The sequence below is a fragment of the Phoca vitulina genome, unplaced genomic scaffold, assembly GCF_004348235.1.
Source record: "Phoca vitulina isolate PV1807 unplaced genomic scaffold, GSC_HSeal_1.0 scaffold32, whole genome shotgun sequence".
Classification (NCBI taxonomy): Eukaryota; Metazoa; Chordata; class Mammalia; order Carnivora; family Phocidae; genus Phoca; species Phoca vitulina.
This window is the reverse complement of record NW_022589735.1, coordinates 5,355,515-5,372,872: the sequence shown is the minus strand read 5'-3', so window position 1 is coordinate 5,372,872 and position 17,358 is coordinate 5,355,515. Positions and strand designations below refer to the sequence as shown.

General features: G+C 47.0%; 1 protein-coding gene across 1 annotated transcript in view; it reads left to right on the top strand.

Moving 5' to 3' along the window:
* Positions 1-1,164: 1,164 nt before the first annotated feature.
* Positions 1,165-17,358, top strand: part of PCBD2 (pterin-4 alpha-carbinolamine dehydratase 2) — a 49,303-nt gene continuing 33,109 nt past the window's right edge. The window contains exons 1-2 of the mRNA XM_032425217.1: positions 1,165-1,257; positions 4,512-4,643. Of these exons, the coding sequence (XP_032281108.1) occupies positions 1,174-1,257; positions 4,512-4,643 (216 nt within the window). The 5' untranslated portion in view covers positions 1,165-1,173. The remainder of the gene's footprint in view (positions 1,258-4,511; positions 4,644-17,358) is intronic.

Genomic DNA, 17,358 nt, shown 5'->3' with positions numbered 1-17,358 from the left:
GAGTTTTTGTCAAGTGGGCAAACGCTGAGGATGTATATTGAGCCATGTCTCAATTTTAGCATATCTGAAGGCAAAAAAAGCTTTTTTTCCCCAACTCCATATGGGAAATGAAATTAACTGCTAGCAACTGCTAATTTGAACTTAAATGGACTCTCATATTAAAAAAAAATTCTCGGGTATGTGGATAAACCCTATGAAAAATTGGTTATATTAATTTGTTTAAACTAGTAAAAAAAGGTACAAGTGAATATACTAAAAACCAGTAAACTGTACGCTTTAAAGGGTGAATTTTTCGGTATGTGACACTACATCTCAAAAAAAAGGCAAGAAAAAAGAGGAAGAATAAAATATTAGTAAATACATCCATAAAAGACTATCCCTCTTCTCCAGAAAAAAAAAAAAAAAAAAAAAATTCCTGTGTATCTGCCTACATCCATCCCCGGAGCGCGCATCGTGCGCTACTCTTTAGAGAGAGCATGAAGAGCCGGGTTTCCAGACTGTCCTGTCTGGGCCAGCACAGATGAACCAGCGTGCCCAAGGCCTCAGCAGCTAGGCGGGCCCAGCAGAGCTTCCATCGGCACCCACGGCTCCCTGCCTTACAAGCCCCGGTCCGAACCCCTATGGTTCTCTGTCCTCCGCGAGCAGGGACGGGAGTGGTCCCACAAGCACCCACCCGGAGCCCATCTCCTCCCGTCCCCGCCCGCGAAGTCCTCCCGGCGGCTCGGGCTCTTGGCCCCATCGCCCAGGAGGGAGCCCGGCACCGACTGTCCGCGAGTGTGCGGGAGCCGGGGCCCGGACACCAAAAAGCCGAGCCGGGGGTCACGCCTGAGCGCGCTCGCCGGCCAGCCCATCACCCGGCACTGCCGGGAAAGCGGCCCCGGGGCCGACACGACGCAACGGCCGCGGAGCCGGAGCTGGGAGCGCGGGGGCCTGCGGGGGCGCGCGGGGTCCTGCGGGGTCCTGCGGGGTCCTGCGGCGGCCGCCCGCCTGCTGCCAGCGCGGTCGGCGGCCCTGAAACTCCCGGGACCTTCCGGGGCGGGCTGCGCGGGCGGCTGCAGGACCGCTTGGCCCGCGAGTGGGGGCCGCCCGCACCACTCCCGGCTCCCGGCCGGCCCGGTGGACGCCTGCGGGCGGCGGGCAGGCAGCGCGCCGGGCAGCCCTCGGTCGGCGGCCATGGCGGCGGCGCTAGGGGCGCGGGGGGCGCCGCGGCTCCTGTTGGCGACGCTGCGGGGCCGGGGCCCGAGCTTCTCGGCCACGGTGAGTGCCGGGGCCCGCGGTGCGGGAGGAGGGCGAGGCCCCGCGGCGCCTGCTGGGGGGCTGGGGGGAAGGACCCGGGACGGCCCCGAAGCGGGCCCGGCCTCCGGCCTCGGACCTTGGGGAGCCGCGTTCGGGCGCCGGGCACCTGCCCGACGCCTGGCCGGAGACAAGGGGCCCGCAGCACCATCGGTTTTTCCTGGCTTACACATCCTGTCGTGTCTACGAGACTGCCCGCCGGAAAAAAAACCGAGGACGAGTTTTGTTTAAAGAAAGCACGAAAAGTAGCTGTAAAGCTCTCTGATGCTAAGGGTCCCTTGAAGTGACTAAAGGCGCTGTGCCGCTAGTCTGCGCTCGCCGAGGGCAGGGACCGGCTCCCGCACGGCGCACTCACCGGAAACCCGCTGGCTCAGCGCTGAGTTAACTCACTTGTTTTGCTGGGATGTTTTTGGAGGAATTATTAATAAATTATCTTTTTTGGGAGTGACAAATCTATACTTCTTCCCTCTTCCGCGGGGCGTTCCGTCAGTTTTCTGGCCTTAGAAATTAATATAGTGGGATAAATTAAGTTGAGGGAAAGTTTTAGCACGCAGCACCACCTAGTGGGGAAATGTTGCATTAAACTTCCCATTTCATCTTAAGTTGCTTGTTTTGAAAGTTTGAAAGTCTTTAATAGGGTACATTTAAAATAGGTCGGTGATGGAGGAAGGTGAGCACGTGGCCATTAAGGTGAGAACACGAGTTGAGTGCTTACTGTCACCTAAGCGTGTCCCTAGGTGTACCTGTGCCCAAGGTGCTGGTGTTTGAGTAATACTACGGGGTTCAGAGGAATGAATAAACAGACATGATTTGAGTGGCTGCCACGTGCCAGGCTCTCTGCCGGTGCCTTCACATTCAAGATCTCTTTAACTTAACTCTTTCAAAAAAATCTCAGGGCGCCTGAGTGGCTCAGTCAGGTAAGTGTCTGCCTTCCGCTCAGGTGATGATCCCAGGGTCCTTGGGCTCCCTGCTCAGCAGGCAGTCTGCTTCTCCCTCTCCGAGCTCTCCCACTCCCCCTGCTTCTGCTCTCTTTCTCTCTCTCAAATAAATAAAATCTTAAAAAAAAAAAAAGAAGTCTCAGGGCGCCTGGGTGGCTCAGTCGTTAAGCGTCTGCCTTCGGCTCAGGTCATGATCCCAGGGTCCTGGGATCGAGCCCCGCATCGGGCTCCCTGCTCAGCGGGAAGCCTGCTTCTCCCTCTCCCACTCCCCCTGCTTGTGTTCCCTCTCTCGCTGTGTCTCTCTTTGTCAAATAAATAAATAAAATCTTTAAAAAAAAAAAAAAGTCTCCATAGGTAGATGTGGTGATACCCCCACCATAGACATGAGGATACTGGTATTGAGAGAAGCTAAGTGATTTGTTCAGCATCTCCACAGCTGAAAGTAACCAAGTGAGGCCTTGGATCAAGTTTGTTCTTTCCAAATCCTATGCTTTTACCTCTCCCTGTCCCCATCTCCCGCAGAAAAAAAATTAAGCGCATTATAAAGGGTTCTGCAGAAGGTGTGTCTCCAAGGGGACCATTTGTGTTAGGTAAGTGAAGTGGTTCCATTTCACAGTCCTGGACACGGTCCCTGTTCTTGGGCAGACACCTGTGGTGAGCACACCATTGCCCTCACTGGGGATGTGCATGGCGGAGAATATGGAGGAAAACAACTCAGCGGGCATGTTCCACTCACTCCAGGTGACTGCTGCATTGCCCACAGCATGGCTAAGAGTTTTCTTGGCAGCTACTCAGAGTGGACACAGATAATTTAATTTCTTTTCCATACTTTTCTGAGTTGACTTAGCATATTTAAGTGGCTAATGAGAATTTTAGGGGGCACCCGGGTGGCTGAGTCGTTAAGCGTCTGCCTTCGGCTCGGGTCATGATCCCAGGGTCCTGGGATCGAGCCCCGCATCCCTGCTCGGCGGGGAGCCTGCTTCTCCCTCTCCCACTCCCCCTGCTTGTGTTCTCTCTCTCGCTGTGTCTCTCTCTGTCAAATAAATAAAATCTTTAAAAAAAAAAAAAGAATTTTAGATTATTTCTTATAGTGGGTCACTGTAAAAGTAACGAATAGGTGTTTTGAGTCTTAATAGTTTAAGCGGTTTTGATAACAGGTCTTCAAATGTTTTTATTTAATTAAGAGGTTTTTTTTTTTTCATTTTTTTCTTGTGTTAGTTGGGGGGAAGGGTGGCTGACCTAGCAAGGAAGAGAAACAAGAAAACTGGTTCATAAGCAACCTTTTTTCCTCTTAGAATAAGTTGTTTTTTTGTTGCTTTTTTTTTTTTTTTAAGATTTTATTTATTTAGAGACACCTGGGTGGCTCAGTCGGTTAAGCAGCCGCCCTCAGCTCAGGTCATGATCCCAGGGTCCTGGGATCGAGTCCCACATCAGGCTCTCTGCTCAGTGGGAAGCTTGCTTCTCCCTCTGCCTGCCGCTCCCCCTGCTTGTGCGCGCTGTCTCTCTCTCTCTGACAAAGAAAATCTTTAAAAGAAAAAATTTTATTTATTTATTAGAGAGCGTGCACGCACCAGCAGAGGTGCGGGGAGAGGCAGATGGAGAGGGAGAAGCAGACTCCCCACTGAGCAGGGAGCCCCACGTGGGGCTCGATCCCAGGACCCTGAGATCAAGACCTGAGCTGAAGGCAGATGCTTAACCCACTGAGCCAGCCAGGCGCCCCAGAATAAATTGTCTTAAAATAATTTTACTTACTCTGTTCTCTTACTTACATCAATGTCAGTGATAAAGGGTTTCAGGATTTCTGAAGTGGGAATGAGTTGTGGTTTCATGGTGGAAGATCCAGCTCAGCTCCCAGTTGCCGTTTGATGAGGAGCCCTTATAATATGTTTTGTCTTTCTGGGTGACAGTCCCTCTCTCACCTGAGCCTTCAGTAGCCCTGCAAGTAGGTAAGGTCGGAGGTATTGGTTGGCAATACGGTCATTGGTAAGATGACCAGCAGTAATGGCTGATGGCTGATGGGTGTGTCTGTGATCACCCAGAGACAGAGCTGTGAAGTGTGAGGCAGCAGGAAGGCGTGTGAGACGCCGTGGCATGGAAGCAGCTTCTTTTGTATGGAGCTAGCCTTATTTTTGTCTCTTTTTTGAGAACAGAGGAACCCAAAATGGTCACAGATTGTTGCCCTTAAGGTATTTTTCTGCATCTGTCCGTAAGGTAAAGGGCTATGCGTTTGAGTTTAATGGAACGTCTACCTTTCAGATATTACATGTGTCCTTTCCGCAGGCAGCAGATGCTCGCCATTTGACAGCAGAGGAGAGGAACCAAGTTATCCCTGACCTGAAAGCAGCAGGATGGTCGGAATCACATGAGAGAGACGCCCTCTACAAAGAGTTTTCCTTCAAAAATTTTAATCAGGTAATTATGACATATTCTTGCCAGTGCCATGGTCTGTCTGTGTCACCTTAAGCTGCAGCTCTTTAATCCTGCTGGTTGTCTGGTCCCATGTGGACCCTTAAGAAGTCAGTGACCGCTGCTCTGTCCTTGTTGACAGATGCTCCCATCCAGCCGGGTGAGTCTCAGCTGTAGGGGAAGGGAGTGGGTTTTGTCATTTGGAAAATCAGATTCTGAACCCCCTGGTTTGGTGTGGGTTAGGATATTTAGTTTCCTTTCAAATTTTAAATAACATTAAAAGGGCGTATGAGTTTTTTATGTGTATCAGAAGAGGGCCTGAGTAAAAGCAGTTGAGAAACATACACCTGCTCAACTGATTTCCCCTACTTTTCTTGGACGCTTGTCAAGTTTTCTTTCTCCCCGTACATGTATTTCAGTCTTTAAATCAAGCCCCAAGCTTCAGCCTCTTCTTTGATTAGCTCGTTTTCCCCCAGCCCAAGAGCCTGCCCTTGTAGCTTTTCTTAAAAGCTCCCCTCCCTCCACCCCCGCCAAGACTCAGCCTTAACAAGGTAACTGGTCCATTAGGGCCCCGCCCTGTTTAGAGAGTCATCTCCCATGACTTACCCTTCAGCTCTTACCCCACTGCATTTATATAAGGTCAGTGCTTTTGACTATTTCATGTTTGTTCAGTGAGTTTGGTAATCCTCTGGACAGATTTATTGTTTTTATTTATATTAGGTGTCAGCATCTAGAAGGCAGAGACCATGTTTGCTTAAATAACTCTCTATTGTACCTAACACAGTTCTGGGTACAAACAGGCATTTGATAAAGGCAGACATTGATTACGGTGTTTGCTAGTTTCTGGAAGGGTGTGTGAGGACCAGATTTCCACCAAACAAACCTTCGACATGTTTTCCTAGTAAATGCCGTTGGCTCCACTGAGCTGCCTGCCCTATTCTGCTCTCCATCCGTCTGGCTGCCAGCCTTCTGCTTTGAGTCTCCAGCTTCTGAGGAGACCTAGACCAAGCCGACTCCCTGTCCCTGCTGCCCCATGTGCTCGACAGCTCTTGTCAGGGGCTTAGCACTCCGTGGCTGGTGGCCCGGAATCCCATTGGTACAGTAAGCTCGTGCATAAGCTCTAGGTAGCATTTTCCAGGCTTATTAAAATTCTTACATGTGTACAGCCTGACTTCTTTAAGCCTGGGCTAATTTATTGGGCTTGAACATGTGGCTTAAAGTACTTGAGTAGTGTTGCCTCAGGCCCTGCCCAAGAGTCAGTCATCCAGCCCACGCTAACCCTGTGCTTGGGGTGACTTTCAGAAGTGGGAGGGAAGGGAAGCTGTGCAGGGCATCCATGATTAATTGTAATATTATGCATTGGGACATTTTATTAATTTGGCTTTTTTTTTTTTCTATTTCCTTCACTCAGCTTTTAGGAGAAAGAGGCAGATGACAAGAAAATCAGCCAATGTCAGGGAATGTATTCAGAGAAGCAGCCCTGAGATTATATCCTGGGGTCAGTTTTCCAGCTGGGTCTCTTAGGACTTCTGCATGTACAGTGGCCTGTAATTGCATCTGATGTTGTAACACCTGTCAGTGCCCACCCACCCAGCATCACCAGGAACACACCTGGATTTAGTGGAGCAGGTTGGGGCTGAATTGCTTGTTGCAGCGAGGGAGGCTGCACATCCCAGGGAACTGTGGGGCGTCTCAGGGAGGTGTTGGAAAGATGGTTTGGTCTGGATTGGATGCTGTCAGAAAATGGGCAGGTCTGTGATTCAGTATTTTAATCAATCTTACCAGTAGGGAGGGTAGACTAAAGTGGGGCCAAAGCTGAAATTGGCAAAGAAGCAACACTCGCTCATTAGCTGGGAGAGGGGGATGTTCGGTACTTTGTGGTGTGGACAGTGTTCATGTTTTGTCTGTGTTCACATAATCTTGCAGCTTGGTCTTGTTTTTGTTTGAATCCATCCTGCTCACGGAGTGGACTTGTCTGCTGTTGATGTTCGTGTGTAACCCCAGGGCCTCGGTGTGCGTGCTCCCAGTTGTCAGAGTTACCTTTCTCTTTTGCACAACCGTAGAGTCGTGACCCTCTTGCACTGATAGATCCTCACTAACCTTTTATTTAGGACAGAAAAGATCCTGGTTTTTATTGTAAAACAATAACAGGAAATGCTAGAATAGGATGTTGTAAATTAAGAAAAATTCTCATTGCAACTTCTTTCATCTGGCGTTTATTCTTTTCTAGTCTTTCTCCACAGATAGAGTTTATTCACAATGTAGCAATTGTTCATGCAGTTACACTTTTAAAAATCAGCTTGACTTTTATTGTAAAAGTAGTATTTATTAACTCAACAAATATTTATTAAGCATCTTCACTGTGCTGGGCACAATTTTAAGCTCAGGTAGCTCCGTTCTAGTGGAGAAGACAGACAAGAAGCAAATGAGTAAATAGTGTAACTTCAGGTAGAGATAAGTGTGACGCAGAAAAGTGGGATATTGGAATGGAGGCTGTTTAAGATGGGGTGGTCTCGCAGGCCCTCTTTAGGGACGGCACATCCGAGGCCTGAATCATGCGAAGGAGCTCAGCATGTGAAGACCCAAAGGGAGAGCATTCCCGAAGGAGAGAAAAGCAGGTACAGAATTTCTGAAGCAGGAATGATCTTGATCTGACTGAGGAAGAGCCAGGAGGCCAGTGTTCTGGAGTGAGCAGGAAGGAGAGACTGATAGGAGATGGGGCTGAGGAGAGGGAGAGCCCAGAGCCCTGGAGCCTTGTCCATCTGGTGAGGAGTTTAGATTTTATTCTGGGTACAAAGCTGCGGGGCTTTCAAGAACAGACGTGCCATGATTTGGTTATGTTCTAGAAAGACTGTCCTGGCTGATGTGCTGTGACTAGACAGTAGGAGGGCCAGAGCAGAACCAGGCCCACTAGCTAGGATGCCGTTGTGGCAGGCTAGGTAAGAGATGATGGGGGATTATGGAGCTAGCAGCGGAGTGGAGAGAAATGTAGGATTCCTCATATATTTCGAAGAGAGAGCAAACAAGGCTTTCTGTTAGATTGGGTATGGGGGAAGCGGAGAGTCAAGGATGATCCCAAGGTTTTGGTTTGAGCTAGAGGGTCAAGGGCAGTACTGTTGGTGTCATTTCCTGAGTTAAGGAAGATGGGGCAGGGTAGGGAGTTGAGAATCCTGTTTCGGACGTGGCAAGTATGAGACACTTGTTAGTCACCCAGGTGGTGTTATCAGGTCAGCACTTGGGTATGTGAGGTCGGAACTCAGGCTGGAGATACTGGGTTGAGGATTGTCAGGGGGATGATTGTGAGAGTACAGGCCTGGTTGGCAAGAGGCACAAGATGGAATGGGCAGGTCGGGGCGCAGGGCACCTGGTGTGTCCACTGTCTGAGGAAAGAAGGCAGAATGTATAAATGTAGATGAACGTTGCTTGCTACCCTGCTCTTGGGAAGTACAGGTAATTCTCTTTGATGATTTCTATTTTTTTAGTGAGGTTATCAATTGAGAATGAGCAGGAGTGGGAGGGAGGAATGTTGGAGATCTGGGAAGATTGGAAAAAGAGTGGAATAGTCCTCTTGGAGGCCAAGACAATCCACTAATTAGGGGATTATGGTCAGTTTCTGGGCAGTTTTCAGTGTCACTGGGGATTTTTTTTTTTTTTTTAAAGATTTTATTTTTTATTTATTTGACAGAGACACAGCGAGAGAGGGAACACAAGCAGGGGGAGTGGGAGAGGGAGAAGCAGGTTCCCAGCTAAGCACAGAGCCCGATGTGGGGCTCGATCCCAGGACCCTGGGATCATGACCTGAGCCGAAGGCAGACACTTAACTGACTGAGCCAGCCAGGCACCACCCCTGTGCCCCATGTGCTCCCGGCGGTGGCAGCACCCCTCCTGGCCTCCGCTCCGGAATCTGGAGGGAGCCACTGTCTCCCTTAGCAGAGTTCAGCCCACACTGGATGGTAGCGTATATTTTAAAAAGTCTCAGCTGAACATAGAGGTAAAAATTATATTCTTTTTTATCTTCTTAATAGGTTATGAACATTTTTCAGTTCTCTACATAGTCTTTTTACTTACAATAAATCTTCAGGAGGAAGGTCACACTTGTTGGGTGTTAACAGTTTTTAAATGGTTTGCTAATGTAGAGTGTGTGGAATGGTGTCACAAGTTTGCTTTAGAATTCGTTTCTCTTATTACTATAGAAAATGAACTGTATCTTTTTTTTTTTTTAAGATTTTATTTATTTATTTGACAGAGAGAGACACAGTGAGAGAGGGAACACAAGCAGGGGGAGTGGGAGAGGGAGAAGCAGGCTTCCCGCTGAGCAGGGAGCCCGATGTGGGGCTCGATCCCAGGACCCTGGAATCATGACCTGGGCTGAAGGCAGACTCTTAACGACTGAGACACCCAGGCGCCCCTGAACCGTACCTTTTAGAAACATTTTTAGTGGGTGCTTGGGCGGCTCAGTGGATTAAGCGTCTGCCTTCGGCTCAGGTCATGATCTCAGGGTCTTGGGATTGACCCCTGAGGCGGGCTCCCTGCTCAGTGGGGAGCCTGCTTATCCCTCTCCCATTACCCCTCCTCCTTCTCTCTCTCTCTTTTTTTTCCAAAGTCTTTCTCAAATAAAATCTTAAAAAGGAAAAAAAAAATTTTTTTTATGACCTTGGGTGAAAAACCTATTTCTCAAAGCTTTGGGTTATTCTAGGTTTTACTATAATAATAAGTAGCCAGCAGAATACATTGCAACTTCTTTTTTTTCTTAGTGGTTTTATTCTAGGATATGGTTAGTTCCAAATAGTCCACATTCATTTGATAGCTCAGATGGGTGCAAATATTTAGAGACTATAAGAGCAGAATTCCCAGGGAGTTCTAACGGTGTTGGTGGCTGCCAGGGCCAGAGGTTTCTTTGGCCGGGAGCCACTGAATCTCCCTGGGGGAGGACTGCGCTGAGCCACAGCGTGTTGCGGGTTGCAGGGCAGTGTGACGGGCATGGCAAGCCTCCTTGAGCCGTCAGAGCATCGTGCTGCCAGGACTTGAAGTTGCAAGTATCTATGCTCAGAGCGCTTGGACTCACACAGGGTGGGCTTGGCGTTTGTAAGGAGTTTTGCTTTTCTTCTTTTCATGTGGACTTAGGGAGGGAGAGGTCTCTCAGTGACAAACGGATACTTAGGTATTTGGCAACTGCAGGGCGCCTGCGTCAAAAGAACAAGACGTCGGGTGGGAATGTCCCATAAAGGTAAATTTTGTTAGGTATTGTCATTTGTGGAGTCAGGTGGGAAGCTTGCAAAATCTGATGCGGTTTGACGGTTTGGAAGGAGGTGCAGAAGGTGAAGCTTTGGAACCCAGGAAACAGCTATTCCAGATGCCAGCAGGTGGAGCCCTCCCGGGCAGGAGCCACAGCCCCGGGGGAGGGCTCCCCCATCCTCTCCCTTGGGGATGCTGGAGCCTCCCTGTTCAGCGTGGAGAGAAGTGAGCATCAGGAATAGGTCGGCAGCCGCGGCGGGACACCACACCTGGTTTGGTATCTTTTGGGTGAATGAAGAATTCCAGGAGGAGGATACAAGGAGTTTCCAGTTGGTAATGGAGAACACTTCTGACTCAGGAGAAAGGGACGCAGCTTTGTGAGAAAGACCTGGGATTCCCTGCTTTCCCAGAGGAGCTCCTCTACCGTGTCTGGGCCGTCTCCGGCGGACCGGCCCTCAAGGCATTCGATTTTCTAAGGGTGAATCATACGAACTGGCCCACGGCCCGTTTTGACCTGCAAGAATGGCCCTTTGCAGCTGCATAGCGGATCACGGGTAGAGCTTGCAGGCCAGGCCCGAGGTTCGTTTGTCCGGCCTCTTGTTCATCACGTCGGGGCTGCTGTAACTGCTGCCCTCCGAGCGGCCGGGGCCGTGAGGGTGCTGGTGCCGAGGAGCCCCGTCTCGTGCGTCCAGCGGCGGTAGCACCGTGTGTGACTTCGGGCTTTGTGAAGTATTTCCCTGCCTGTGTCCCGGAGCTCCTGCTGTAGGGCTGTTGAAAGTTACTGTTGCTGACTGACTTTATAAAAATGTTTTATTGAGGACTTTGATAATAGGCTTATGGTTAACATTTTGAAACACTTAGTGAAGTCAAAAGCTTGATGATACCAGAAGAAAGACAACTGTTAACGAAAATCTTAACAGTCCTCAGTGGGAGACGGCTCTCAACAGTTCTCGTTGTGAAAGAATTAAGTCGGGTTTCGTTGTTCCTTGTTGTAAGCCAAAACTCGGTGCACGTCAGAGTTATGAGTCAGTAATGCAATAATAGAAATGTCACATCTGAGCGCTCTTGAAAGTGGAAACGTACTCTGTCGAAGGTAGGGGAACACTCCCAGGAGGATGTTCCCAAGGCTGATTCATCATGTAGCTTAGAAAGTGTCCTTTGCTGTTACCGTATAGGCTCCTGTCAGGTCAAGTGAAAACCTGTATGCTTATCACACATGGTGGCTTCAGCCTCACTTGTGCCCGCTGATGGGCTCTGTAGCTGCTGCTGACTCGAAACCTCAGAAGCGTCCTTTGTTGTCACTGGAATGGAGAGCAACACATCGGAGCAAACATTTGAGGGGCTAATTAAAATATCTGTGTGGTGGGGCGCCTGGGAGGCTCAGTCGGTTAAGCGTCTGCCTTTGGCTCAGGTCATGATCCCAGGGTCCTGGGATCGAGCCCCGCATCGGGCTCCCTGCTCAGCGGGGGGCCTGCTTCTCTGCCTGCCACTCCCCCTGCTTGTGCTCTCTAACTCTTTCTCTCTCTCTCTCTCAAATAAATAATAAAATCTTTTTAAAAAAGTATTTGTGTGGTGTATTCATGCTGGTGTTCGCTTTGCAGTTTTTCCTGGGGCTCCAGGGAGCCGTGGGCAGATGATGCTCGTGCTGTCAGGCGGTGGCTGGGACAGCGGTGTTGGTGTCCTTCAGGGTAGGGAAACTAGAGACTAAAATGGTATCATTTGGCCTCTTGCTTCTGCTGTTTATCTCATAAAATGGGTTTAGACCTGATGTGTATTTGTGAAAATACATGGAATGGACAGACAAGAGGAAATGTAAAACAGGTGTCAAAAATGCAAATACGACGCCATGGTGCAGTGTGAAAACGCTGTGGCCGTTACCCCGGCCTTTCATAAAAATGGACTTTTAACTGCATCGCTTTTTCTTAGTCGTATAGTAAATCTTCTGTTTACAGAACGTAGCCTGAGTATTTTGTGAAAGTCAAACAGCCAAGAAATATAATTTCCTCGGCAGTCTTTGTCTTGCCCTTTTACAGATGGCGTAAAATCAGGTGTGTAAAAAATAAAAAGCAGTTTGAGCTGACGTGAAAGGTATTTCAGATTTATGCATTGCAGATGATATTGGTATGATTAATGCATTCATTGCTTTTTTTATTGCTTTTCACAGATAATGTACATGATGCATGGAAAATGTTGTGGGTTTAAATCTTTGCCAGGTTTAGACTGTGAATATCAACAGATGTTATCATATAAGTACTATAGTTATTATAAAATAAAAAATTTTTCATGAAATGCATTGACATAAATTTCATTTATGTAAATTGCTTTCATTAGTACAAAACCTTAGCGTAGCCGTTAGGGTTTGTGAAGCACTTTAGATGAGATTAACTTGGTATAATGTGGTCAGAAATGGATTGCTTTAAATTTAACTGACAAGAAAATAACACTCAAAAGTTAGGAAATTACCGAGGCATTTGTTTTCCGCCTGCATCGCTGGGACCGCTTAAATAGGCTGAATATGAATTAATAACAATGGACTGCCGGCTCAGTAATTACAGAAAATAATTTAAAGGAGACCTCAGATAATAACTTCAGTGTATTTTGAGCTTGCTCTTTTCTGTTCTGTTTTTCTTGAGCGTCCCAGCCCTTTGCTTTGCAGCCATTGAAAACTGTGCAGGTTTGCAAAGCAAGAGTTTTGTCAGAGTTTTGGAGCATTAGGGCTGTGACATAGAAACTTACATTCAGCTCTTTCAAAATACGGATCTTGGGTACGTGAAGGAGCGGCCTCAGCAGCTGGTCATCTCTCCCTAGCAGCAAATAGAGTGGTGCACTACTGTTTCTGTGGGGGGGTGACCACGTGCCCTCTGCCCCCAGGAGGGATTCAGCCCCCCAGTGTGGACAGGTAGAGGAGGGGCTTCTTCCATGGCTTGGAGCTCTTTGTGTTCTGCTCTTTGCCCTATATCCTTGCAAACAAAACAGAATGGTACATCGTCTCCCCCATTTTGCAGATAATTTACCATCATATTGCCCTTCTGATCCAGGCTGGAATGGGCTGTTTTAACTAATTCACTGCATTTCACAGAAGGACCCTGAACCAGACCGAGACTGTGGGATTGCTTGTGGTCACACTGGGTCATGTCACAGTGGGTGTCACACTCACATCTCCGATTCCTACAGCAACATGTTTAGATCCTACTGTGACACAGAAAGTTGTTTTTGTTTTTACGTTTATTTTTTTCTAGGAGATATCTTTTTTCCAAGGACTACCTGTTGGATTACTTTCCACCTTAAATGGGTTTGACAACACTTCCCTGAGAAAGGCACTATTCACGAGCTAAAACAAACAAAGCTGTACTTGTTCAAGAGTAACCTGGGTATCACTCTTGAGCAATCAGGGTTCATTTAATTGTATCGTTAAAATCAGTCCTATCAAAACAGCCAACGCCACTAATGAATCTGTTTGCTTCTGTGCTCTCAACCAGCAAGGCAGGATTGTGGCCTTCTACCATATCATTCATCAAACTGATTTCAAATGCCCTGTCCTCATCATTGCAGCCCTGGCTGTGGACACATACCAGGCACCTGGAGCAGATCCAGTCAGGGCTGGGCTCACACTGAGAGCCACAGAGCCTACCTCTGGTGGGATCAGTGAACGTAGCGAGGTCTTTGAGTTGGCCACCACTGAGGGACTAGCTCCACTCTGAGCATGGAAGGAGAACAATGTAAAAAAAGTACATGATTCCATTTCTGCCCAGAAGACCTTCCAGTTTTTTGTTTTTTGTTTTTTTAAAAGATTTTATTTTATTAATTTTTGAAAGATTTACTTATTTATTTTAGAGAGAGAGAACACGGGGGAGGGGCAGAGGGAAAGGGAGAGAGAGTCTTAAGTAGACTCTGCACTCAGCGCAGACCCTGATGCGGGGCTCAGTCTCATGACGCTGAGATCACAACCTGAGCTGAAACCAAGAGTCAGACATTCAACCGACTGTGCCACTCAGGTGCCCCAGATTTTATTTTTAAGTAATCTCTATACTCAACGTGGGGATCGAACTCACAACCCTGAGATCAAGAGTCACATGCTTTACTGACTGAGCCAGCCAGTTTTGTTGGGGAGGTGGTACATCTCAATTGTACAAGATAGTTGATTTTTAAAATTTTCATGTTGATGAGGCACTAAAATGTGAAGTACTAGTAAACTGAAGGTGTACTCTAGCATGGCTGCCTGGAGAAGGGGGGTTTTGAGTTGGTTCTTAAATGTCTGACAGGTTGGTGTAGCCACCTTAGAAAACAGTATGGAGGATCCTCAAATAATTAAAAATAAAACTACCATATGTTCCAGTGACATATATATTGTGGGAATATATCCAAAGGAAATGAAAACAGTAATTCAAAAAGGTATCTGCACTCCTATATTCAAGCACCATTTTTTACAGTAACTAAGACATGGAAGCAACCTAAGTGTCGATTGATGAGTGAATAGGTATAGAAATTGTGGCCTATATTATATATAGGAAACCCTGAAGATTCTACCAAAAAACTACTAGAACTGATAAATGAACTTAGTAAGGTCATAGGATACAAAATCAGTGTACATACAGAAATCTGTTGCATTTCTGTACACTATAATGAAGCAACAGAAAGATTAAGAAAACAATCCCATGTGCATTTACACCCAAAATAATAAAATATCTAGGAATAAACTTAGTCAAGGAGGTAAAAGACCCATATTCTATAAACTATAAAACACTGATGAAAGAAATTGAAGATGACACCAACGAATGGAAAGATATTCCATGCCCATGGGTCAGGAGAACAAGTATTGTTAAAATGTCCATACTACACAAAGCAACCTATAGATTTAATGCAATCCCTATCAAAAGACCAACAACATTAGGGGCACCTGGCTGGCTCAGTTGGTAGAGCATGTGACTCTTGATCTCAGGGTTGTGAGTTGAAGCCCTACATTGGGTGTAGAGCTTACTTAGAAAACAACAACAGGGCTCCTGGGTGGCTCAGTTGTTAAGCGTCTGCGTTCAGCTCAGGACATGATCTCAGGGTCCTGGGATCGAGTCCCACGTTGGGCTCCTTGCTTGGCGGGAAGCCTGCTTCTCCCTCTCCCACTCCCCCTGCTTGTATTCCCTCTCTCGCTGTCTCTCTCTCTCTCTGTCAAATAAATAAAATCTTAAAAAAAAAAAAAAAGAAAGGATATCTGCACCCTTATGTTTATTGCAGTATTATTTAAAATAGCCACGTTATGGAAGCAGCCTGAGTTCCACTGATAGATGAACGGATAAAGAAGATGTAGTACAAATATATATTTAAAAAATATTGTTCTATTAAGGAAGGCACATACTGCATGGAGCACTGGGTGTTGACTACATCAAAAACTAATGATGTATGGTGTCTAACATAACATAATAAAATAAAATTAAAATATATATATATATACACACACACAATGGGATCTTATTCAGCCATAATCTTGCCATTTGCAACAACATGGATGGCACTAGGGAGTATAACACTAAGTGAAATAAGTCAGTCGGAGAAAGACAAATACCATGATTTCACTCATATGTGGAATTTAAGAAACAAAACAAATGAACAAAGGAAAAAAGAGAAAGACAAACTGAAAAACAGACTCTTAACTCTAGAGAACAAACAGATGGTTACCAGAGGGGTGGGGGATGGGTGAAATAGGTGAAGGGGATTAAGAGTACACTTACTGTGATGAACACTGAGTGATGTATAGAAAATTTTTTAAAAATATTTTATTTCTTTATTTTAGAGAGGGAGAGAGAGAGAGCATGCACACGAGCAGGGGGAGGGGCAGAGGGAGAGACTCTTGAGCAGACTCCTTGCCGAGTGTGGAGCCTGACGCAGGGCTCCATCTCACGACCCTGAGATCATGACCTGAGCTGAAACCAAGAGTCAGTCACTTAACCGACTGAGCCACCCAGGTGCCCCTAGAATTGTTGAATCACTGTATTGTAAATCTGAAGCTGACATAGCACCATATGTTTACTATACTGGAATTAAAAAACATAAAAAAAAGAAGATGTGTTATGTATGTGGTATATATTACAGTGCAATATTACTCAGTCATAAAAAATGAGGAAATCCTACCGTTTGAGGACGTTATGCTAAGTGAAATAAGTCAAAGAAAGACAAATACTGTATGATCTCACTTACATGTGGAATCTGAAAAACAAAAGGACTTAAAAGAGATCAGACTTGTGGTTACCAGAGATGGTGGGGGAAGAGGGAATTGGAGAAAGGTGGTCAATAGGTAACAAATAAAAGTCTGATAGGTTGTTTGAGTGAAGGAGCTAAGGAAGGACATAGGTCAAGAACGGGTTGGGGGGGCGGGGCACATCTTATTTATTTGTAATGTGTTGGGGAAATGAGGGCCCTAAGTGTGGTTCAGTGAGATGGACTAAAGATTGGAAAGGTGGGTCCTTGTGGGGCTCTCTCTCCTGGGTTTAGCGTCTCAAGTTTAGAGTAGCTGAAAACAAACATCTTTTTTTCCTCCAACTTGCTTGTTTCTCTCAGCAGTACCACCATTCTCTTGAGCACTTAGACCTAAAACTGAAGAATTACCTTGGTTATCAGTTACTAAAACCTCAGTGTCTTTCCCCAAGACTGTGCTCTAGTGTGGGTTCACCTTGTCTCCCCCTTGAGTTCCTGTACAAGCTTTCTTACAGCCTTTCACCTCCCTGCATGCATTGGTCTCCGTGCTGCTTTGTTGTGACCAAGTTGGTCTCTGCTCAGAAAATCTCATTTCCTTCCTATTTTATCTTACAAGACATCGTCATCCCAGAGGTTTTCTTTTCTTTTTTTAAGATTTATTTATTTCAGAGAGACAGAGAGAGGGAGAGAGAGAGAGAGCTTGCCAGGGTGTGCATGGGGGGGGGGGGGGGGTGCGGTGATGGGCAGAGGGAGAGAGAATCCAAAGCAGACTCCCTGCTGAGCGCAGAGCCTGACTCGGGGCTCGATCTCACGACCCTGAGATCGTGACCTGAGCTGAAACCAAGAGTCAGATACTGACTGAGCCACCCAGGCGCCCCTTCTCAGAGGTTTTCAGAGCTGCCCACAGGCTGGCCCTTAACCCTACCTCTCATTAGTTCTCTGCCAGAGGCCTCTTTAGTCTGTTAGAGAGTAGAACTAAGAGGTCACTTAGTCATCCCCCTCACTGAAGAAGTGGGGAAACTGAGGTTCAGATAGAGGGAGCACGAAACAGTGGCCATGCTGGAGCTGAAGCCAAGACTCCCAGCATCTTGGTTCATTTCTTTTCTACCTTTATTTAAGCCGTTCTTCACCTTCTTTGTTCCATCCCACCTATCTTTTGTCAATATGTCCACATCTCACCCACTTCCAGAAAGTTTTTCCTGACGCTTACGCACTCAGCACTAATAAGCTATTACTGTGCACTTAGGCTAGGCACTATGCTAGACCCTGGGGGTGCAGTGATGAGCAAAGTAGATATTGT